At 51.3% G+C, this 22,658-nt stretch overlaps 7 protein-coding genes across 7 annotated transcripts; 3 read left to right on the forward strand and 4 right to left on the reverse strand.

Moving 5' to 3' along the window:
- Nucleotides 1-1,814: 1,814 nt before the first annotated feature.
- T310_7837 (PIP protein) lies at nucleotides 1,815-3,550 on the reverse strand (the record flags this gene model as incomplete). Its single annotated transcript, XM_013469369.1, has 4 exons — nucleotides 1,815-2,067; nucleotides 2,209-2,240; nucleotides 2,583-2,811; nucleotides 2,868-3,550. 4 exons carry the CDS (start codon nucleotides 3,548-3,550, stop codon nucleotides 1,815-1,817), a joined length of 1,197 nt encoding a protein of 398 aa, XP_013324823.1.
- Nucleotides 3,551-5,574: 2,024 nt separating this feature from the next.
- On the forward strand, nucleotides 5,575-7,568 carry T310_7838 (Oligopeptide transporter; the record flags this gene model as incomplete). Its single annotated transcript, XM_013469370.1, has 5 exons — nucleotides 5,575-5,578; nucleotides 5,631-5,814; nucleotides 5,882-6,003; nucleotides 6,056-7,102; nucleotides 7,141-7,568. 5 exons carry the CDS (start codon nucleotides 5,575-5,577, stop codon nucleotides 7,566-7,568), a joined length of 1,785 nt encoding a protein of 594 aa, XP_013324824.1.
- A 1,548-nt stretch (nucleotides 7,569-9,116) lies between these two features.
- On the forward strand, nucleotides 9,117-11,525 carry T310_7839 (uncharacterized protein; the record flags this gene model as incomplete). Its single annotated transcript, XM_013469371.1, has 5 exons — nucleotides 9,117-9,869; nucleotides 9,923-9,936; nucleotides 10,040-10,073; nucleotides 10,116-10,389; nucleotides 10,660-11,525. The coding sequence occupies 5 exons, from the start codon at nucleotides 9,117-9,119 to the stop codon at nucleotides 11,523-11,525; spliced, it is 1,941 nt and encodes a 646-aa protein (XP_013324825.1).
- Nucleotides 11,526-14,473: 2,948 nt separating this feature from the next.
- On the reverse strand, nucleotides 14,474-15,756 carry T310_7840 (FAD-binding oxidoreductase; the record flags this gene model as incomplete). Its single annotated transcript, XM_013469372.1, has 4 exons — nucleotides 14,474-15,291; nucleotides 15,341-15,431; nucleotides 15,479-15,540; nucleotides 15,594-15,756. The coding sequence occupies 4 exons, from the start codon at nucleotides 15,754-15,756 to the stop codon at nucleotides 14,474-14,476; spliced, it is 1,134 nt and encodes a 377-aa protein (XP_013324826.1).
- Nucleotides 15,757-17,259: 1,503 nt separating this feature from the next.
- On the forward strand, nucleotides 17,260-18,495 carry T310_7841 (Short-chain dehydrogenase; the record flags this gene model as incomplete). The annotated part of the gene is made up of 3 exons (XM_013469373.1): nucleotides 17,260-17,347; nucleotides 17,666-18,069; nucleotides 18,127-18,495. The coding sequence occupies 3 exons, from the start codon at nucleotides 17,260-17,262 to the stop codon at nucleotides 18,493-18,495; spliced, it is 861 nt and encodes a 286-aa protein (XP_013324827.1).
- Nucleotides 18,496-18,543: 48 nt separating this feature from the next.
- Nucleotides 18,544-19,395, reverse strand: T310_7842 (uncharacterized protein; the record flags this gene model as incomplete). The annotated part of the gene is made up of 2 exons (XM_013469374.1): nucleotides 18,544-19,279; nucleotides 19,361-19,395. 2 exons carry the CDS (start codon nucleotides 19,393-19,395, stop codon nucleotides 18,544-18,546), a joined length of 771 nt encoding a protein of 256 aa, XP_013324828.1.
- Nucleotides 19,396-20,346: 951 nt separating this feature from the next.
- Nucleotides 20,347-22,658, reverse strand: T310_7843 (uncharacterized protein; the record flags this gene model as incomplete). Its single annotated transcript, XM_013469375.1, has 9 exons — nucleotides 20,347-20,379; nucleotides 20,534-20,541; nucleotides 20,604-20,625; nucleotides 20,673-20,769; nucleotides 20,819-21,155; nucleotides 21,205-21,584; nucleotides 21,641-22,110; nucleotides 22,162-22,551; nucleotides 22,608-22,658. Coding segments are annotated over 9 exons (1,788 nt in total), but the record flags the coding sequence as incomplete, so codon positions are not given.

A 22,658-nucleotide genomic window follows, 5' to 3' on the forward strand; every position in this document is an offset into this window, starting at 1 on the left:
TTGCGACGAGAACTCGAGCTCATACCATGTCTACGGTGCAACTTGATCATTTCTATCTCGGTATGACCTTTAAACAGATGATAGATCTGCCCCAAGCTGGAAAACGAGGCCACAAAGGGACCGGGGATGTCCCGGATGGAGGTGAAGTAGCGTCTTTTCACTGCCACCAGGAGGACGAATCCTACCACAGCTGCAGCAAGGCCCCCGTGCCCGAGGTCGAGAAACCTCTGCAAGGGATCAGGAAGAATTCCGGACTCGCCATAGGGAACAATAATGGATATGGTGTAGGGAGAAAACAGATACACACTCAGCAAGATAGGCTGGTGGGTTCCTTCCATCCCGCACCTTGCTATATTATTACGGAGCAATAATAACAACAACATTAAGAATTGCTCCCCTTCGTTCCCGCCCAAGCAAGACGGGAGCCGTTGAAAACTCGTGACGTGGGACACCAGTTCTAACCTGGCCTGGACAGGGAGTTAGAATGTGATATGCTACTCGATGCTACCCCGTCTGACACACGGCCGGTCCGTGTCCGTTGACAAGACGATCCATGCAAATGGTTCCCAGACAGCTAGCTAGTGGAGCTGGGACAGCAGGCAGGAGAGCTCTGTATCTTAGCTGCCTTAATGACAGGAGTCCGACCCGTCTATTGATCTGGATCCTGCATCTAGCCCGAGAAGTCCTCAGACCGTATATAGGGAGTGCAGAGGATAGTTTCATGGTGATTGGTTAAAGATAATCTTATTTTTAATAAGCACAATACAGTCTATAACACACCATCTGGATTGAGAATCTGTCATTTGTAGGGGAGTTTTATTCAAAACTTAGTTGAAAGGTGGTCACCTGTCAAATCGGGACTGAATAATAATGCCCTTGTACACTTTCTGCAGGCCAAGGATCAAGACATGAATTGGGGTTGTATCCTTCATAGTTTATCACTTATAATGGTGATTGTTTCTCTTCAATCAAATCAGCTGAATCACGGCTTATGCCTGTCCTCTCGAAGAATCAGAGCGGTGCGGTTCTATATTTTCAATACAATAGATTCCTTTGCTTGCATTGGACCATCTAGCTCTCGCCATGGTGTCGGCAGGAACTTCTCCAGAGCTGACCCCAGCATTTCTCGCACAAGATCGACGCTCTGCTGCCATCGTTGGCATGTCCGTAGTAACTGCATTGTCGGCAGTCGTCGTTCTTCGCATCCACGTGCGTTGGCGATTGATTCGAAGCTTTGGCTGGGATGATGGCCTTATTGCTGCGGCCATGGTAGAGCTACCAATTAGTCTCAATGCAAGCTGACGCGCATTTGACTGATAGATGATCCGCAGTTGCTGAGCTTTGCAGTTATGGCCCTCTCCTTTCAGGTGTTACGGTACGGGGCTGGTCGACACATTTACGCTCTCGAACCGGCGGAGATGGTCAAGCTGTACAAGTGGCTCGTTGCAGCTCAGTTGGTGTATATGTTCTGTCTCTGGCTGTGCCGGTTGTCCGGCCTGGCCTTCTATGCCCGCTTGAATCAGATGCCGCGATTCAAACTGTATCTTCGAATTTCGTATGCTTTTGTCACGGCCGTCTTCATCGCCCAGGTTCTGATCATTGCGCTGCAATGCATTCCTCTTGCAGCGCTCTGGGGCGAGGCAAAGGGGAGATGCTTGGGATCCAAAGCAGTGTGTGTCAATTGCTCTCAGTCAAAATATCGGTATGTAATATGAAATGGAGCAGGTGTTGTGAGAGGTCAGTTATTGTGACTCTCTTGTGTTATATGGCCTAATAGTACCAGATGTGACTGCTTGAACAAAGAATGTTACCCATCAGTGCCTAGTTGTTGCCATAATCCCAGGAAGCTGCCTGTGTCCAAAACTGCCCGGCTCAAAGAGAAGCTCAACAACCTCGTAACACTGCTGCGAGCAGGTGCGACCACTCTGAAAGACAAACTGGAGCATCACAGGAGAATAATGTGACAAGATAGCACGACGAATAATCTTCTTGCAAATAATCACTATCATCCTGCTAAACCAGCTGCGTTGTCCCTGGGAAAAAGAAATAAAAGAGTAGATATAGCACCTAATTAATATTATTATTATCTTCTTAATATTCCTTCTTAATAATCTATTAGGTTATATTTTATATATAAAGCTGAGATTGTACCTTAAGTAATACCAAGAGTAATTACTAGTTAAACTCAATGAAGAGAAAGAAACTTACCCTAAGGGAAACAGCAAAGTCATTCTTATTAACTAAGAATTAAGAGAGATAGCAGAAGAATAAAAAAATTAGAATAGCGAAGAAAAGAAGAATATAGACTAATTTGAAATCTTTCTAGTAGATATTATAGGAGCAGCCTAGTACTGTATATTAGCTTTGCTAGATATAGAGATGTTAGACGGTTACACTCGTTGGTTGTACGGGAAATATCCTCTTCATTGATGGTCTTTCCTCTTCTTAATAATGTAGTGGTGGAAAAGCTTAGGGGAAAAAAATTATATTTCTCCTGCTTTCAGCTAACAAACAGTCACTGTGAGGATATCCTGTCCATATCTATCGCTATATCATCACTACTCCTTCAAGAATCGCCCCACCACCTCAATATACCGCTCGCGCTCCTCCCACATTGGCATGTGCGCGCTCTCCACAAAACTGACCCATGTCGCCTGGTCAAGAGCCCGGAAGAATGGCTCCACGACGCTGTCCTGCGCCTCGTCGTACCGCCCGTTGATCAGCAGAGTCGGCGTCTTGATCTTGTGCAGCGAGTCGAGGATGCTCCAGTTCTTCAACGAGCCGACAATGTAAAATTCGGATGGGCCAAGCCTGTTGCGCCGTCAGTAGTTTGTTTCACCCAGTTCTACTTTCATTCCGCAGCGTACATGGTCAAATACACCGTCGGATCCTTCTTCGTCGTCCACTCCAGGCTGGCCAGCAGCTCCTGCGGCCACGGATCCAGACGACACACGAAGCGAGTCAGAAAGGCCATTGTCGCCTGCTCGTACTCCTCCGAGTCGGTCCGCCCCTCCTCCTCGCACTTCTTCAACACTTCCTGGACATCAGCCGGCAGCGTCTCCCGCAGTTTATTCACGGCCTCGATCCAGTGTCCCAGGTCGGCCGGCGAGTCGGACACGACGAGACGGCGGAGACCGGCCGGTTGCCGGCGGATGACGAATTCGGCAGCCAACATGCCGCCCCAAGAGTGTCCCAGCAGGTCGAATCGGCCCGAAATGCCCAGATGCTGCAGCAGGTTCTCCAACTCGGCGACGAACATGTCGATCGTCCAGAATGCCTCGTCGCCCTTCTTCTCGGGGTAGTGCGTCGAGAGCCCGTTCCCGATCTGATCGTACAGGATGACGGGGATGCCGAATCTGGTGGCCAGATCGGCCAGAGGCACCATGTAGTTGTGAGGGACGCCCGGTCCGCCATGGAGCACGACCAGCGGCACGACGGAGGGATTGCTCGGGTCCAGCTGGCCGTAGACGCGATACCACGTCTGGGCGGCAGAGGGCAAGGTCGGGAAGGTGAAGGCGACGGTGCCTTCACGCACAGTTGATGCAGCCATGCTGGATGTTTGGACGTTGATGCTGGAGTTGGAGTTGCGGGTGTTGGATCTTGCTTGTCGGAGAATCGAGAGCTGAAGCGTCACCCAGGCGAATGCCCCGCACTACTGCTCTGTCCAATCCGTTCCTGTTACTCGACAGGGAAGACAACTACCTAGGTACAGTCAGACAGATATTAGATTCCCGTTGTTGTTCAGTTCATGGCATTGAACAATCTCATCTCACCACGTAGTAGAGCCGTTATTCTCACTGCACTGCCGCCATTGTATATTTTCGCAGAGAAAACTGTCGAACAGACTGGCCCTTCTCGTTATCCACGGACTTCTTCATGCTGTTCCTCCGACGGAAGCCAGTGAGACGCCTGAGGCTGAGCAGCGCAGGTAGTGACAGGGAGTGGCCGGTTCACGGATAACCGATCGTTCGAAGCGACGATTGTAAGATAGACGCGACTGCTTTCTGTGTTGCCTTTGTGGATGATGTTTCTTACCTTCCTCCAAGTTTTCACTTTCAAATCGAGTCGAAGAGCTGAACGCGTTCGTGGTTGAAAAAGTTGTGAAAGTCTCCCACGAAGGGCTCTGCGGACTAGGCCTAGAAGGGAAGCGCACGAGTGAACTTCGACGTTCCCTCGGAGCATTTTGTCCCTCAGAAGCAGTTCATTTCATCTTCCGACTCCAGAGGTCTGGATCCTGCAATCGCGCCTTCGAAGGATTATTGCGAGCCAGCAGCCTTTCCTATCCCGGCAGGTGGAATCCCCGCTCCAGCGATCGCGCGAATATGGCGCCATCACGCCATCGCGATCCCAGCCTCACCACGCTGACATCCATCCCCATCTTACTCTCTGCGTCTGGTATGATTACTACTTGATTACTACTACGGAATACTATTGGGGACAATGTTTGAATGGCCTGATCTGTTGCTGACCACCTGCAGTGACTGGCTAGCGACATGCCATTGCATCCTTGATTCCATATCTTATCGCTATCTCGGGAACCAGCATACGGAGTAAGTGCCTGATATCTCCAAGCGGCTTGCATCGGCTTCTCGACTTTTTCACCTTCTCAAACGGGCTATAACTGTCTTCCAATTCATGTTGCTAGGCGATAGTGCCATGCGCCACCACGGCGGGATGTTGGTGTGTTTTTGGCACTGAAGCCGATGTCGTGATCGACGGCGGGAAACCATCTTCCCCACGCTGTCTTGCCTGGGCTCCCTTTCGCGACTGTTGGACGAGTCTAGAATATTTCCGACAATAAAAATTATTATTTCAATCGCAGACGCGGTAACTTAATCAACAGCTTGACCGCGTGACGGCCCAGCTTGGAGTCTGAGCGGCGGGTGGTGATGGGCTAGCTCGTCTATAGCGATTATCGCCCGCTCCTTTCCAGCGACAAAGGCTTCTGGCTATCGTTGGTCGGTCGAGCAGCGCTACAGGAGTACGATCAGCTGTTAGAGGAACCAATTTCCTCCGTTGAGACAGAATCCCTCCAGTATATCAGATGCGATTAACCCATGTATGCCGGATCAGTGGCCCATCAAGTTTTGGGCGTCTTGACGTTGCATTTTCCTAGCGTCGTCGACATCCATCTAGCGCCTGTCAACCAACCAGTGAAGTGACCGACATGAACATTATCCCCCACGATGGCAGGCACACGACATCAGGCCCGTGGATTTGCCATGTCGTGCTAAGGCCCCGCTAAGCAAGAATAGCGTTGGCCCGGGCTCATCTAAGACAATGCTTCGACTCTCAGCAGCCAGTGAGCAATCAGCGCTGCGTCCGGGCTCTCTTGGCGCATATTCCTTATCATTGGCCACGCTCTGCCTTGACCATCACGGACTATTGACAGGATGAGATGGCGGATCACCACAGTCCTGCCAGTCAGTGCGCTACGATGCTACCTACACGACAATGCTGCGAAGACACAGAGATAAAAACGGCGGCTCTGCCCATCCGAGCAACTATCCTCCTGATGTCGGCTCGAGTGTCTACTCTGCTCACTAGCAGTCATTCCTGTGAAAACTAGCCACGATGTGTATGTTTCATCGCTCCTCTCTGGGTTTCCGTTACTCACTTGCTGCACACAGCTGGCAATGCGGAGGAACATGCCACCGGCGACGTAATTGCCGCGACCGTCCCGGAGGAAGCGACCGAGCCTCGTGGCCAAGTCGTTGCTGCTGACTTGAAAGATGAGGAGCACGGAAGCTACAGCTTGTCCGACGACGGTGACTACCCAGCCCCGACGGAGGAAGAAAAGAAGACTCTCCGGAGGTAGGAAATATCACCTCTTTGATTGAGCAGATATGATTGACCAGATATTAATGGCAATTTTTATCAGGGTCCCAGAGAACCTTCCACTAGTATCCTATGCTCTCTGTCTCGTCGAGTTTGCGGAACGTGCCTCATACTATGGTGCCCAGACGGTTTTCTCAAACTTCATCGAGTTTCCCCTGCCCAAAGGTCGGTCTTTCTCTTGCCTAGAGGTTGGAAGCTTGCTAACAAATAAGCATAGGTGGCAATGGAGCTGGTTCTCCACCAAGAGGTTCAGAAGAGACCGCGGGCGCTTTGGGCATGGGGCTGCAGGCAAGTCAGGGGCTTGTTCTTCTGTTTCAGTTCCTAGCCTACGTTGTCCCAATTTTCGGTGGTTGGCTGGCAGACGTGAAGACTGGAAGATACAAAGCCATCGTGATCGGGGTCTTGATCTGTGGGATTGCCCACATCATCATGATCTTCGGGGCCCTGCCCTCTGTGCTCCAGGCCGGCCCTTCGCATTCTGCGCCCCCGTTTATAATTAGCCTGCTGGTTCTCGCCCTCGGGGCCGGGATCTTCAAACCAAACATTGCCCCCACGGTCCTGGATCAAAATCGCCATCAGAAGGAGTACACCAAGGTGCTGAAGTCGGGTGAGAAAGTCATTGTCGATCCCGAGGCCACCGCGACCAGAACGATGCTTATCTTCTATGCCATGGTGAACGTCGGCGCTTTCTACGCCGTCGCAACCGCCTATTCAGAGCGTTATGTTGGCTACTGGCTGGCATTCCTTCTTGCCGGTATCATCTACTTCCTTCTCCCCATCCTCCTGTTCGCGGTGTACAAGCGGACGTACAAGACCCCTCCGACTGGATCCGAGCTCACCCAAGCGGTCAAAATTATTTCCGTTGCTCTCCGACGAAACCACTTCCGGTTCTGGAAAAAGAACTTCTGGGATGCTGCCAAGCCCAGCGTGCTGGCCGCCGAGGGATGGAACCATATCAACGTCGATTGGGATGACAAGCTCGTGGACGATGTCCGTCGAACGGTCGCTGCGAGTTCCATCTTTTTATACTTCCCTATCTGGAACCTGAATGACGGCGGTATTGGCTCAGCGGCAACCAACCAGGCTGCCGCTATGACGACGAAGGGAGCGCCGAATGATCTGCTGAGCAATTTCAATCCGCTGACCATCATCGTGACGGTCCCGATTCTGAGCTATGTGGTTTACCCTCTGCTCAATCGGTACAAGATCAAGTTTGGCCGAATCAGCCGGATCACATTCGGCTTTATCCTGGCGACGATATCGGGTGTGATTGGCGCGATCGTGCAATGGCGTGTTTACAAGACTTCCCCTGCGGCTATTATGCTTCCACCTGCGACGGTGTTTCGCCCTTGTCCGTCTGGTGGCAGATTCCGAATTTCTCGCTGGGCGCCATCTCGGAATGCTTCTGCAACGTCACCGCCTACGAGCTGGCATATGCTCGTTCGCCAAAGAGCATGAAGGGCCTTGTGATGGCCATCTTCCTGTTCATGACTGCACTTTCCAGTGCGTTGGGCGAGATCCTGGTTCCTGTTACGCAGGACCCGTGGCTCATTTGGATCTGGGCGGCTCCGGCGATCGCGCTCGCAGTGCAGACGGTCATCTTCTGGTTCCGCTACAAGCATCTGAATGACGACGAGTACATGACCTATGAGGAGGATTACCCGAAGCTGGAGGAGGTACAGCAGTCGTCGGCGATAGCGGGAGAGAAGGAGAAGGAGGTTTCATCATAAGCAAAGTTGTGGAGTAACGAAATGAGGCTTAAGCTGGATGAGATGTTGACTGCAGAAGCAGAAGCACGAACATGTCATGTGATAATGGATAGATGGTCAGTAGCCTAATAAAGTGACTGTTGATAGTGTCTACGAATAATGAAATCTATCCTACATATACATATTTCTTACAATTAAGTCGGACGACAGTTTCGTACAGTACAGTATATACGCTATCATCGAATCTTTCTATCTTCTCAGTTCATTCATGTTCTATATCCGAATAGACGGAGGATAGACATGCGCAGGATCCTATCAGGTTCAACTCATTATTTTTCTTCGTTTACTACACAGACCACGAACAACAATATTTTTTACTACCTACGCCCTCCCCAGCAAAAACCCACCATTCTGCAACATCTGAAAAACCCACGATGGGTCATACTTCGCCGCCACAGCCTTCAACCTAGCCAGGTTGTCCGATCCATACGTCGCAAGCGGGTCCTGGTCTCTGGACGCATCGTTCATGAAGACGAACGGCACACTCAGTCCCCCGCTGCTCAGACAGCTGCTGCCACTTCTGACTCGTGGCATTCCCCCCCCCCCCCCCCCCCTCCGGGATCCCTTGATCGACCACGTTGACTGGGATCGGCTGGATGGTGAACGTCTGGTTCGCGCCTGTAGTGTTGTGCACTGCAACAGCCTGTTCTCGCCAGAAGGAGTAGACATCCTTGTACATACAGCTGTGCGTCAATCCTGGAACTCGCACCGCGGTAATCGTGCCTGGCTGGACCACCACCAGGATTCGACAACGCGCTGCCCAGGGTCTGCGTCAGACTCAACACGGTGCCGTTCGTCGGGCCCACCACAGCCATCGTCGCGGAGATGAGGGCTGCTGGTCCGCTGGTTCCGCGTATATCAGGCATCAGCGACGGTGGTTCTCTCTAGGCCGATGATGAGCGCGACTGTCGACTTGATGTCCTCTGAAGCGCCGTTCTGCTGCCATGTGGCAAAGGCGTCTAGAATAGCGGGGACTTGGTCGGTTGTGTATAGGTGCCTAGTTGATACCAGATGTTGTGCATGGGGATCGTGGAGAGGTCGAAACGGGTTACGATTCCTTGACAGAATTGTCAGGACTGATGACTTCGATAGCAAATCTGTTGGACATCATTACCGAAATTGGGTCCTCCACCCTTCAAGGCCCAGAACAGATCTGAGTTCTGCTGTGCATTTGCATCCGTAATAGTTCCGTTTGCCAACACGATCTGCACAAGTCAGCAAGAAATCTACTGGTTGAATGTGTCATTCATACTTCGAAATTCTGGACATTATCTGCAGCAAGACCATACTGTGCCGAGAAATGGAAGTAGCCCCCTGATAGGTATTCGTGTTAGCTGTGCAGAGAATATTTAAATCAATATCAACGGATATCAACCTCCAAGAATAACGCCCGCAATCTTCTTGATCGGGTTCCCAGTTTTCTGCGACTGGTATGCTGTGAGTCTGGGTCCTTTGGCCGTGTGGTTTTGTCGCGCTGTGACGATCTCCGGTTATCAGGAACATACCGCCATGCCGCCTGTGTCCGTCTACGTTTCTGAGGTTGAGGGGCAAGACGTGCGTCGACAAGATCCTGACACGTTTCCTTGGGATGAAACAAAAAACGATTCGGCAGTCCAGAGAATTGTTCGTCGTCTGAGGCATGCTGGTGCTGACTCGGAGAGAGCCATCAGCGCCACAAAAAAGGACGCCGATGGGGATGACATCGAAGTCAACGCCGTGCGTAAACAGATGGAGAAGGGCAGGGAAAAGAAAGACAAAAGAAGCAGGCATATGTCGCCAGTCCGGCCACAGGAACTGACCGGGGAAGCCCAAACCATCTGGACGCCGTCGACGATCAATGACATCACGGTCCACTTGGACATGGACATCGTGGACGACGTCGAGAGTCTGCTCGAGGAATTTTCGCGGCTGAAGAGGCTCGGACATTTCAAAGCCGCCGAAGAGTACTTCCAAGCCAACCTTCGGAGCTTTCGCGATTTTCCGCCGATGACCGTGGAATACGCAGATATGCTATTCGAGCAAGGCGCTTCTGAGCGTATCCAGGGGCTGACATTGACAGAAGATGAACCACGTCCCGTATCCTATGCGCAAGATGATAAATACCTCTTCTATCGGGCCAATTTCGAGCTTATCAAAGCGCTTGCTGGCATTTATTCGCACGGTGCCATGGTAGAAGCGCACCAGAAGGTTCTTGATTGTAAAGACGCCATTCGTGTGCTGAGAGCGCAGATGCAATCAAACGACCACTTGGATTCAGCGAGGGTAAGTTGCAGCAGCTCCCCACGCCCGTGTTATTTATTAATGAACCGTCGTAGGTGCAAACAATCCGGTACGCGCTGAGGATTCTATCGTGCTTGCATGCTGTAAGAACCGCTTTGCTGCAGCAATGTGCTGTTGGGTCGGGGGTGAGACCCAATCTGAAGTCAAGGCAGTGCTCACGCTGACCAAAGTGTCGAGAACAGCAAGGTATGTGGATTCATCGTAGTTCTGGACTGCCCAGTCGTCCAGGAACTTGACAAGGGCACCATCCGAATCGATATCGACGCCGAACAGCCAGTCCCACACATCATATGGGCCCTCCGCTTCCACGGCAGCAACGAGAATGTCTCGCATCTCCCAGATTCGTCCCTCCGACAGGAGAAGCCGATAGATATACCACCAGTCTTCATAGAAGTTCAAATCGATTTCGGACACGAGATCCGAATCGAGCACCAGGCGGAATCCTGGCGACGTGCCTCAAAGAGAACAGCCCCGAGCTGGTCAAATCACGCCCGTACATCCGGTGGGTGCTTGCCGAAGAGGAGCTGGCTAGGAAGGTTACCTCCGAGTCCGACCTCAAGCAACATCTGAGCAAGTTTCCAGGACTGACTGTGTGGAGAAGTCCGGTTCCCATTTACGTCCCGCTAAAGTCTGAGAATCCAGGATGGCCAGTTTCAAAGACGCCCACTCTCTCCACTGGATTCCTCGAGACTGGGCTCCAGGCAGCACGGGAACTGGGGGGGCTACGAGACCGACGCCGTTTGTTTAGGAGAGCTGATCTATCACTCTCCAGAACCGAGCGATTTATTCTCCCAATTGTCGTCCTTGCAACAATCTGTCCAGGGGAATAAGCTTGGCTACCAGCAGACCTGCCTCTCTAAATTTCTGCTCGCAAGGGAAGATGTATCGCGTCAAGGTTTGCTTCGTGAATTAGCAGAGATAAAGGCGGGAGACTTGGGTGTTTGCGAAAGTCCTGGATCCCCTCTGATCGATTGGTGTGAGATCATGGTGAAAAGAGCCATTCACCAGTCCTTAGGACCGGACTCAGTGGATGTGAAGAACTCGCGGTTCACGGGGAAGGTCCCGGCTCGAGGTCTTCCAGAGCAGATAATACATGCTCTGGTGGATCGCAGCCTAGATACACTTTGTGACATGGGCGTACTGGACAGGGAAAGCCCGAAGGACGACCAAGATTCCGGCCGGAATCCCAGAGAAAGTCGCGTGAGGAGGAAACCGAGCGACGAGGAGATCAAGATCATACGTCCAGAACCAGATCCCTCACGATGTCTCGCATTGCAACGATCGATGTCTTTAGTCGCCAAATCTCACTCGGTGGAGGAGCCTGGCGAGGGCACTGCACCTGAGACCAAGATCAAGGGAGTTTCCGCCAGCGGTGAGGTCTCAAAACAAACTGGTACCTTTGATGCTGCCAACGGGAAGGTTGACGACGTAGAAGCCGTAAACAGAGAGAAGCAGCCGACGGTCAGCATCACCCTTGATGATGGTAATAATGGCAAGACACATGAGAATGAGGATGACGAAACTCGGAAGAATAAGAGCCAGAGCAAAGGCAAGGACGACAATAACAGACTGTCAACCCCTCCTAGTAAGTGCCTCGAGATGTATCCACTAGAAAGGAGCCCCGTTGTTGACAACTAGCTTATAGAGAAACCGGCGACGACCGTCGAGAGTGCGGCTGAGAGTACAGACAGCAGCTGAGATGGATAATGGAGGTCTGGGCTTTTCCTGAGCGAGATGCTTGACGAGGAACGAAGGAAGGATCCTCCGGAGATCCATACACGTGCTGGACCATGGACTCCCCATGTGACTTGGGAAGGGGACCAATGGTACGTCGTCATACCATGACATAATCTTTCATCGTCTCTTTCCTATTCTGATACTTCATAGATAGCATCGTAGATACTAGTAGTGTTTTTGCTCGGACGACATAATATTCCAGTACCTATAGCTGAGTTCGCTTGATCAAAGAAGGCCCATTCTTGAACCGGGATCACTATCAATCGATGGATTCCTCCCTCTTAGCTATAGCCAGCGAGATATTAAAAAAAAGGCTTATTATAGTCTGCAATAAAATGTTTGTACGTATTCAGTGATAAAATACTAACAGTTGGCGATCACATGTTGTTAAATAGTAAAAGAAAGAAGAAAAGAAGCTATAAGGAAGTAATCTGTTTAAGTCCTTTGACATTTAACCTCGGATATTCCCATAATATGATGGTTATATGCCAGAAGCTTTGCACGAGCCAGTTTGTGCTGAGGTTACCCAGTTTGCTACATATTTAGGCAGAAGAGGCAATTTTTCTTTTGGGCATATGGCTTCTTGTTTTCTTTTTAGCTTGAAAGCCTTTTTCTAGCTTGAAGTGAGGACAGGACAGAGGACACAGAAAGCGGCGTCAACTGACGCCGAGAAGAGCATCATTCCCCCTACTTACAGACTATAGATGTACGTACATACATACCTATTGGACCTAAGACCAAGCAGATAATTTGAATTCATATCAGTGTGTCTGTTTTCCAGTAACTAATTAGTTCCAGCGATACGCCCTGCCCTATTCAAGCCAGGATATACCTAGCTATAGATCCCTAGCAAAGATTCCTATCAGCCGCTGACCAGGGTGTCATTGTCAACAACAAGACAGGGATTGTAGATTCCCGCTAATGCATCTGATTACAGTATTCCAGTACGCTTACACCATGCATGGCTGTATGGCTGTATGCACGGCTGAAAGAGGCAGGACGGAGGGATGCCCAATTAGGCAATTCATGAGCGCCCACCACCCCCCACCCTCTGTCAACTTGACAGGGAGGGTAATAGCGAATCCTTCAATCCTGCAGTAATGTAGCATTTCTCTGGCTGATGTAAGAAAGAACGAAGACGAAGACAGAGATGCCATCATACCCCACCTTACCTTACCTAAGCTTTCTTACTGCTTCTTCTCCGGATGCATTATTGCATTGCAAAAAAAAAGAGCCGTCTCGCAGTTATCCTCCATCATTCGCAGCGAAATGTCCTCCTCATCGTCACCACCCTTGATCCCGCCCCCCACACAAATCGACAATACGCACAAGGTGTATTCCGTCACAATAGCATGTATCGTCCTGGGCGTCGTCGCCAGCCTGTTTGTCCTGCTGCGTCTTGGACAGCGGCTGTACGCCCGCGCGTTTGGGCCGGATGACTATGCCATTATCCCTGGAGTGGTGAACAATTAAGCTTTTCTCTTTTCCCAAGGTCCATCGTCGACTCGTTGACACGATTAGTTGTTCTACATCGGCTGGACCGCGATGGCTGGGTACGTCAATCTGCATGCTGGAGTCGGCAAGCCGCTGTGGGAGATTACACTGGGGGAGTATTCTGTCTGGTTTAAGGTATACACATGTGAACATACAGAGAGAGCAAGCTGAATGCGTAGGGCATCATCGGCTCCGCCTGGCTCTACCCAGCCATGACAGCCTCAATCCGAACCTCGATCCTCCTGTTCTACCGCCGCACGTTCGGCACGACGCAGCCGCGCATGAAACTCGCCGTGTGGATCATACTCGCCCTGCAGGCCGTCTACCCTGGTCGTCTACTCGATCCTGCCGGCTTTCATCTGCCGGCCACTGTACCTGGCATGGCACTCGCTGCAGCGCCAGCAGTACTTCAACGACTGGTACTACTACTACACGCAGGTGGCGCTGTACAGCACCAGCATGGCTTTTGATGCCATCCTGCTGGTTATGCGCTGTATTCTATTTTCAGGCTGCAGTTGCCGATGAGGAAGCGTATAGGTGTGGCTGTGATGTTCATGTTGGGTGCTGCGTGAGTTGACCGGCAATATATTTTCACGTACTTGAAACTGGATTTTTTTTTTGAAACTTAATTTAATTTTTTTATGCCTATCCTCAGCGCAAGCATCGCCGCCGCATACAAACTCGGCATCTTCGTCTCACAAATGCAGCGCTACACGGACATCGACCCGAGATGTAAACCACCACCCACCGACCCAATCGTCCTTTTTTTTTTTAGTTCCATCCCCAACTGAAGTGATTACAGGGCTCTACTACGAAATGAGCAGCCTCATCCCCCCACAATTCGACAAGTACGGCACGACCTTCTGGATCCCGGCGCAGGTCGAGCCCGCCGTCGCGCTGATCGGGACCTCGCTGCCGGCCATCAGACACTTTTTCGTCACGACGGCGAGGCAGATGTCATTGTCGTTGCTGTCGGGGTCGACGTCGTCAGCGAAGCAGGGGAGTAATAATAGTAATTCAAATTTAAAGCAGTCGAGGCGCGCGCTCAATCTGCGGTGGTTGAACGGGGAGGATGTTGCGCTGAGGAGTGAGTATTTTGAGCTGGACGATAATTAAGAGGTGCGGATGAAGTTGATGGAATGATATTTTTCATTTATTTTTGTGTGTGCATGGATGTGTTTGGTCGAATGGACGGCGCATAATGAGGAGACGGTTTTGATGGTTAGGGTTAATTGACCACGGGAGTTGGATGAGATGATTCATTGTATATAAAATCGATTGGTCGAATTATTTAATCAAGTCATTCACATATATCTCATTCAAATACATGTATATATCTATCATTCGATTCTCTTCTAGCGGTTCAACTTAAACCCCCCAGACACCAACTCCTGAAACACCAAATCCGGATCATACACTCGCTGGACCTCCCTCAACCGCCGCACATTCTCTGCCCCATAATGCCCCAGTACATCCTGATCCCAGCTGGCATCGTTCATGAAGATGTACGGCACATAGTCGCCCGCCGCCCGCGACGCCCGCTCGATGCGGTCCTTGATGGCGCGCGTCGCGTTGTACGCTGTGGCGTCGTCGCTGGCGAACTGCCAGCCCGTGTCTAGCACGAACCACGTCTGATTGACGCTCTGCAGGTCCAGCGCGTTGCCGTCGCCGCGGTCGTTCCCCGCGAGGACTAGACTGGACGAGATGGGCTGCAGACCCAGCGCCATGGTCCCCGAGGTCAGCGCCTTGAGCGTGGCCAGTTCCGGCGCCGAGGTCACGATCGTCGCGATCTCCTGGTACAGCGAGGCGTTGGGCGTGAAACTCGTGGCGAACCAGTCCCAGCGCGGGATGGGCGGCACCATCTGCCAGCTCAGCATCTCGGTCAGCGTCTGCAGCTTGGTGGTGTCTGCGGTCGTGGAGATGCTGTAGAAGGGCTCAAAGGCTGGCGGCGAGGCCTCCGGCTTGAGATAGACCATGTTCAGCACGGCGCCGACGCTGGCGTTCGTCGTGAAGGCCTGCAGCATCAGGTTGGCATAGGGATCCTTGTTCGGCACCGACTGGTACTCGGTCATGGCGGCCATCAGGGCAGGCAGCTGGTCGAGCGAGTACTGTTTGACGCCGCCCCAGACGTTGTGGATGGGGTAGGTGGAGAGAGTGAACGCGATGACAATAGCTATCGTAAGTGTAAGAGCAATTCGTTGGCCTGGAGGATGGCTTCTTACCAAAATTGTTGCTTCCTCCCTTCAGGGCCCAGAAAAGATCCGCGTTGGACGTCACATTGGCGTTGACAGCCGATCCATTAGCAAGGACGACCTATCGAGTCAGCAGGTCTTGTATACAGACTGATAAAATGGATATACCTCGAAATTAACCACATTGTCGCACGCAAGACCATACAGATCGGAAAGATACCACAGACCACCTGCAAATTAGCAAGTCAAAAATTTACACACTCATCTAGCTGGAGATACTCACTCCCAAGGATAAGACCTCCCACGCCGACATCCAACACCCTCCCCCCGACAACAGTGACATTGAACTTGTCCAGCTGCCCGTACACATCTCCCCACTTCAGGCCCGCGCCGACGGTAGCGATATTGCGTGCGGCATCATACACGACCTCATTGAACCCGGCCATGTCGATCAAGACGCCGTTGTTGATATTGGCCGCCAGCGGCGAGGGCATATGGCCTCCGGAGCGGATGGCATAGGGCACATGGCTGGCGGTCAAGATGCGCACGACGTGCTGAGTTCGGACGTGTTGGCGGGCTGGACGATGCAGGTGGGCTTTGCCCAGGCGGTTGCCGATCTGGGATGTTAGCTATGCAATCTACGTTTATATATGGATATATTGACAGTTAAGTAGATAGGTAGGTAGATACAGGCGACACATCAATTCTCCTCACTCAGAGCAAGGTACTCGCTCTGCGAAGGCACAAAAGTGACATTGCCAAGCACAGCCTGGAGCTGCCGGCACGATGCAGCTGCAGAAGCAGTCTGGTTCTGCGCAGCTGCGAGGCCCTGCGTCGGCAGAAGAGACAGGACCCCGCAGAGGATCTGCAGGGAGATTCGGAAAGCCATCTAGTTCGTTGCATGTAAGAGTATCAACTGCCCTCCTCTTCCTCTTCCTCTGCTTGGATTGATTTATATCATGATTTCTCCGTCTGTCGTGCCATCGCGCCTTCTGTTCGTCTTCAGCTGCTCTTAGCTTGGCCATGCCAGTAAGGCCTGCTCTTAGATCACTCTGAGGTTGCAATTGCAATAACACACGAAGGTGCATGCCAGGCCTAGCATGCGCCATCCAAGACTGCAATTAACTTGCATATACCTACATTATACATTTGGCCCCCATAATCAATCTGCCCTGTCAACAGCGAGGCTCTACAAGCATAGGAATTGCCGAAGCCTTGTCCAGGCCGTGTGCTAGCTAGTCGTTATCCCTGTAGCCTTAATCAAGGCCTCTGGCCAGGGGGCCTAACCCAGGCTTCTAAATTGATAGAAAGATGTTGAGTCAACAGTAGAGGGTTCAATCTATTTCCCTCGTATTCAGGGAGAACTAGTGCAGGCGTACCTGTGGTTTGCGAATGTCATGGCAGGGAGATTAATTTATTTGAACGCTCATCTTTACAAATAGTCTATATGGAATGATTATTAAAAGACTAGGATCCGGATGGAGGACGCCTGACGTAAACCAGCTGTATTCAACAGACCATCCTCCAGACCCTTCTATCTAACTTATTCCGTTATTCCAGTTGTACTACCTTCATAATATTAACTATTATTAGATCTTTGGTAAGGAATTTTATACAAACTTGCCTTGAATAATAATAATTCAATAAACTCTACAGAAAGTAAGTAAACTTGTTATTCTAATATTTTTAAAATAGGAAACTGTATTTACCTAAAAAGCCCTAATATAAAAAATTAAAATCAAACCTTTCTTATAAGAAATAATACCCTAAGCTATTCTCGAATCAAGTTCGACAATGCTGATAAATCAATCAATCCTCTTCTCTTCGGATCTTGTATTTTTCATGCTTGGTTAATTAATGACTGACTGTATTTCCATTCCCAGGCTTCTTTCTTTGTTTGTCTGTGGCACAGCACAGCACAGCACAGCACAGTCGTAATTCCTGCATTCATGCATGCATTGCAGGCAAGGATACATACCCAGCTTGTCCCCATCCAAGTGTTGTCTGTGTTGTCATTGTTAACAGTCCAGCAAGGCTGTGTGTGCTGTGCTGTATCTTGACCAGCTTGCTTCTCTCTCTCCTTCTGTATACTACCCTCATCTCCCTCATCCCTCTGTCAACCATGCCAGGCACAATCCTCATAACCGGAGCCAACAGCTCCCTCGCTATCCCCGCCATCCAGCACCTTCTTTCCACATACCCAGAGTACACCGCCGTGCTGACCGTCCGCAACACGGCCTCGACAGACGCCAAACACGAACAAGCTGCTCGAAGCCATCGCCAGATACTCCAGGGGGGAAACGTCAATCCGCCAGCTCGATCTCGCTGATCTCTCGGCCGTGCACGCTTTTGCAGATGCAAAGGTCAAGGACGGCAAGCTTCCACCTCTCGCCAGCATCGTCTGCAACGCCTACTACTGGAATCTTGCTGGTAGTGAGGTCGAGCGCACGCCCGACGGCTACGAGAAGGCCTTCCAGGTGAACCACATCGCGCACGCGGCGCTTGTCCTGCGCTTGCTGGGCAGTTTCTGCTCAGAGGGCAACGCCCGCGTGGTGCTCTTCAGCAGCGACGCGCACTGGCCTGGCAAGAACAGTCTCGAGAAATACCCCCCATCCATCCCAGAGGATCTGGAGCTGCCGATGAAGCCGCCTCCGGACCAGACCTCGGATAACGTCCTCGGAAGGGGCTTTCAGCGATATGCGGTCTCGAAGCTGGCGGTTGTGATGTGGATGTGTGCGTTGAATCGGTACTTAGAAAGAGTATATCTATATATAGCGTCTATTTCCTAGGAATACAAACTGACTGAGCATTTACAGGATCCTAACCTTTACAACATCACCGCCATAGCCATCAACCCAGGCAACCTGTCCGACTCGCGCGCGCTACGAGTCAACACGCCGCCACTGCTGACCTTACTGTCCAAGTTCGTCATCAAGCCGCTGCAGCCGCTTCTCCGGCTGGTGGCAGACCCGACGATGCGCACCGCCGCCGAGGCCGGGGTCGATGTGATCGACCTGGCGACGAATGCGGCGCATCCGGGTGAGAGGGGGTACTTTACCCTTCTCGAGAGGGACACCAGTTCGCCGGAGAGCCTGGACGAGGAGACGCAGCAGCGGCTGTGGACGAAGACGCTGGAGTGGGCGAGGATCACGAGGGAGAATACAGCCCTGGCTATTGATGCATGATAGAGAGGATTCGTTTATTGAACCATAATAAAACCCTAATTTCATATACTATACTATAACATAAAAATTCAATCCCCCTTCCTCCCCACAAACCGTCTCTGAAAAACCGTCGTCTCCATCTTCTGGCACGCCAGCTCCCAGTCCGCCGTCCACTTTCGATAATACGGCTGATAACCCAGCAATCCACCGATCCATCTCCCGAGCACGATGCCCAGGGCTTGGGACAGGCTCTTGCCAAACGGCACCCACGAGGGGAACGACAGGTACGAGCCTCCGGCGTCGAACATCTACAACAAAGGCACCTTTTTTCAGCATGGCCCTCACTTCTCCAGGGTGATGGGGACGTACACACATAACCTGAATCAAATCCAAGCTTCTTCTTCCCCGCAAGACAACCTCATCCTGATACCCGTACCAGTTCTCAAAGAAGATAGTATCGAGCCGAAACAGCCGACTCGTCTCCTGCCCAGCAAGCAGAAAGCGGATGGTCGAGTCTCCGCCAACAAAAAACTGAACCGGCGGATACAGACAATGCGACGACCACGGACGAACACAGAACTCGCCGTCGGCTGCGGACAGGACATGCTCATGGCCCTCAACTTCAACGCACAGCTGACCCTCCAGCACCTCAATGTACTCCTCCTGGTGCGGGTGGAAGTGCAGCGGCGGCTTTTTGCCTGCCAACGCGGCGGGCCACAGGTGCGCGACGAAGGTGACTTCGAAGGCGAAGGCGAGGGCGCGATGGGGGTGCGCGATCAGGCGCGTGGTGATTGCGCCGTTGAAGCTGCAGTCTGTAAGTTGGTTAGCTAGGTCCCTCAGAGACCGTACAGTACATGTACATGTACATGTGTGCGTGGGTACGTACGCGGCGAAGAGTGGCGTGGCAGTTGCAGTGGTCATGATGGGGTGTTTCTGAAACGAGAGTTTAAGATTCAGCTACAGCTGCCGTATATCCTTCCTCAGTAGAATAATCCACAGCATGCACTTAATGCATCAGTATCAATCAGACAATGAATGAACTTAGCGGGGGAAAGCAGTAATTATTAGCCGGGATATGGTTGCAGGTGGCCTTGACTTATGCGGCACAGACAGCGGCGTTGAGCGAGACTCGAGCTGCGCCATATGCAGCTGCAAGCAGGAATCCCTTGGCCTGCATTTATATTAGTACAACAAGTCTAAACTGAACAGCCTACAAGACTAGCTCACAGCTTGCTTGGCACAACAAGGGTATTTATTCTGTTGGCCATGGGCTGCTTCATCCCGGTATACGTAGTATTTATAGTCATGTGCAATCCAGCTCCCAGCCTGTTGGCGTGGGGGAAAAGCCAAGAGAGCTTGTTGATCCTGCGTTGCATTGCATTGCATCCCTCTCACCAATATAATATTAATTAATTCCCAGTCGAACATTCCTGCCAATCGGGCCTTGGCCTCAATTAGGTAGGGCAAATACTCGATCTGGTCCTCTATCTAGTGGCAATAAGCAGGTTCTATCTATAGGCCTACGGAGTATAGAGGGGAGACTTTCTGGTCAATGGAATTAACTATTTTCTAAGGTTTGCCTGTTGAGAGATTACTTCCTGATTCGGTAATTTCCTAATCTACCTACCCAGCTAGGTAATTTGACTAATAAATCCCTAGATACAAGGCTCTACTAGTAAGACCTTATGGTTTAGGGAATACATCGAAACAATCACGTACGATGGCTCCAGGTTAACAGACAGAAACCATCATCAACAATATCAAATTCAAATAATGATCTGATGAGAAAGAAAGTCTCTGAGGACCACTTATGACAAAGCCTAGCCCGAATCTGTCGAGTTCTGGTTTCCAATCTCTGGCATATCAGGAAATTTACGTGAGATTCACCTCATTGAACTGTCTAGACTAGATACAGTGTAGTCAAACCGTCAACCTTGCCCACCTAGACCGAAGAATTACATCTGTTCTTCTACGAATTCAAAGCATTCGGCGGCAGATCGGCTGGCGGAAAGCATCGATCCGGAGTGGCCGAGTTCCCCCACCAACTAGGAAAACTCACACCAGGCACTAGAGGTCATGTTAGCAAGATCCATAACACTAGTATATAGTTTCTACAGGAGGTATCTTACGATTGATGCAAAAGACCAAGACCTGAGCAAGTTAGCATGGTACTGTATATCACGTAGGTGATTACTTACCGTCTGCATCAGCTGAGTGCCACAGTCAAGGCCCACCCCTAACAAGTAGTTGTATTTCCGAAACCACACCGGATGATAGCGATAGACATAGCCCATGCTGAATCATGGTCAGCCATCTCTTCTCTCACAGCTGCTTGGTCACTTACAAAGTGAAAGCCACCAACGCCGAAGTCATCAGATTCGTGGTTGTATACACCGGAAAATTGACTATGCCGTTGAAGAACACCACCGGATTGAACCGAGTCTCAAGCTTCCAGTTAGGCTTCCACCGATGCACAAGCCAGACAAGAAACATGACCGCCGCACCAATCAGGAATCCATAAGGAATCCAATAGTACGGAGAGTCACGGCTAAAAAGAACTTTCGGACCCAGGATGCCCCAGACGACAGAGGTGGAGTAGTAGTTCCTCGTCTGCAGCGCATTCCACGTCGTGGACGGCACCTTGCCAGTCAACTTGGGGCCCTCAGTGTTCAGGATGAATCCTGTTGCGAAGTTAGTTTTCTGCGAATGTCGTTGGATAATTCTACTCACGCATCATCCCAAAGTTGACAAAAGGCCCAACGAACGTCCCCCAGACCTGTCCCCAGAACATCTCACGTTCGGGGATCTTCATGTAGAATCCGAATTTGTAATCCGAAATGAGATTGAGATTCTGCTCGAGGAGCTGCCTGCCATACACGAGGGCCGTGAGGACGGCCGACGGCTGGCCGGGAAACAGGGCACCGCTGATGATTTCGGAGAGAAAAGTCATGCCAACCTGGATGTTGGCAATTCCCCAGAGGATGCCGTTGGGCCAGGTAAAAATAAAGGAAATCAAGCTCGTTACGATGAAGCCCCTACGACGCTGGTCAGAGGACACTGTTAACGACATCACGGACAGGATCCTTACCACCAGGACAGCTGCATCTCGCCTTTATATATTTCAGCAAAGGAGAAAGCAGCACAAATCGCCAGCAGAGCAAGGTACCACCAGTGTGGGACGCGAGGATCGTGCGACATCACTTTGAGATAGGGGTCATCGTAATCCTTGTTCCGGTTGCGAAGCGAATCCAACAGGTTCGTGTACGTGTCTTTGCCGTACCAAAGAATGGCGTAGACTATGGCTGCCGCAGTCCCGGCAAAGCCCCAGAAAAAGTACATGGCATATGACGGCGACCACCGGGGAAGGGAGTACGCATCCATCGCTGTCTTGTTGAGAGTGAACTCAGGGGTCATAATCCTAGAAATGTTGTAGTCCTGTCCACTGGAATCCCAGGTAGCAGTAGACATTGGAGCAAAGTTCAACGCGTCCATCGCGTTGGTGAAGTACAGGATGGGATAGAGCAGCCAGCAGGTGAAGACGGCGCCAGCAACCTGGTGAGCGGTCGACCATAAAGGAGTGTACAGCGGCGACCAGAAAGCGACGTAGTTCCAATCAAAGGAGAAGTTAAGGAGCCCCTAACAACGATCAGTAGAAAGCCCGTCCAGGACAACCATGGGTCGACTTACAAATCCATAAGTCCCGGATCCCAGGACGAATGGTTTCCAGTGGCCATGCCCAAAGTAACACACCAGTGGCACCGAAGCCAGCAGAGGGAAGATCAGTTGAGGAAACCACTCCCAGACGAAGGCTGCACATGCAACGATAGCGAAGAACTTGAGCGCCCTCTTGGTGGCGGCCGGATTCTTGTGCATAGCATTGAACAAGGCCACATTGGGGAGCACACCCGGATAGTACATTTTGGGAGGGCGAACCAGGATGTCGCGATAGAAGCCCACAAGGCCATAGCCAATCATCTGGGTGGTAATCAGGAAGACAATGCCCCAGCCAGCATTGATCTTCCTGCCGTAGTACAGCTCCATGGCCGACAGGGGACCAAGACCATATGCGGTGTAGCACTGGACAGATTGCCACGTTAGTGAAGCGTTTGGATGCGCAGGAATCAAATACTGACGCTGCCCCAGTATGCGACGACGATCAGCGCGTGCTCCTTAGCGTTCCAAGG

Source organism: Rasamsonia emersonii (genome assembly GCF_000968595.1).
Source record: "Rasamsonia emersonii CBS 393.64 chromosome Unknown ctg1118621760596, whole genome shotgun sequence".
Classification (NCBI taxonomy): domain Eukaryota; kingdom Fungi; phylum Ascomycota; class Eurotiomycetes; order Eurotiales; family Trichocomaceae; genus Rasamsonia; species Rasamsonia emersonii.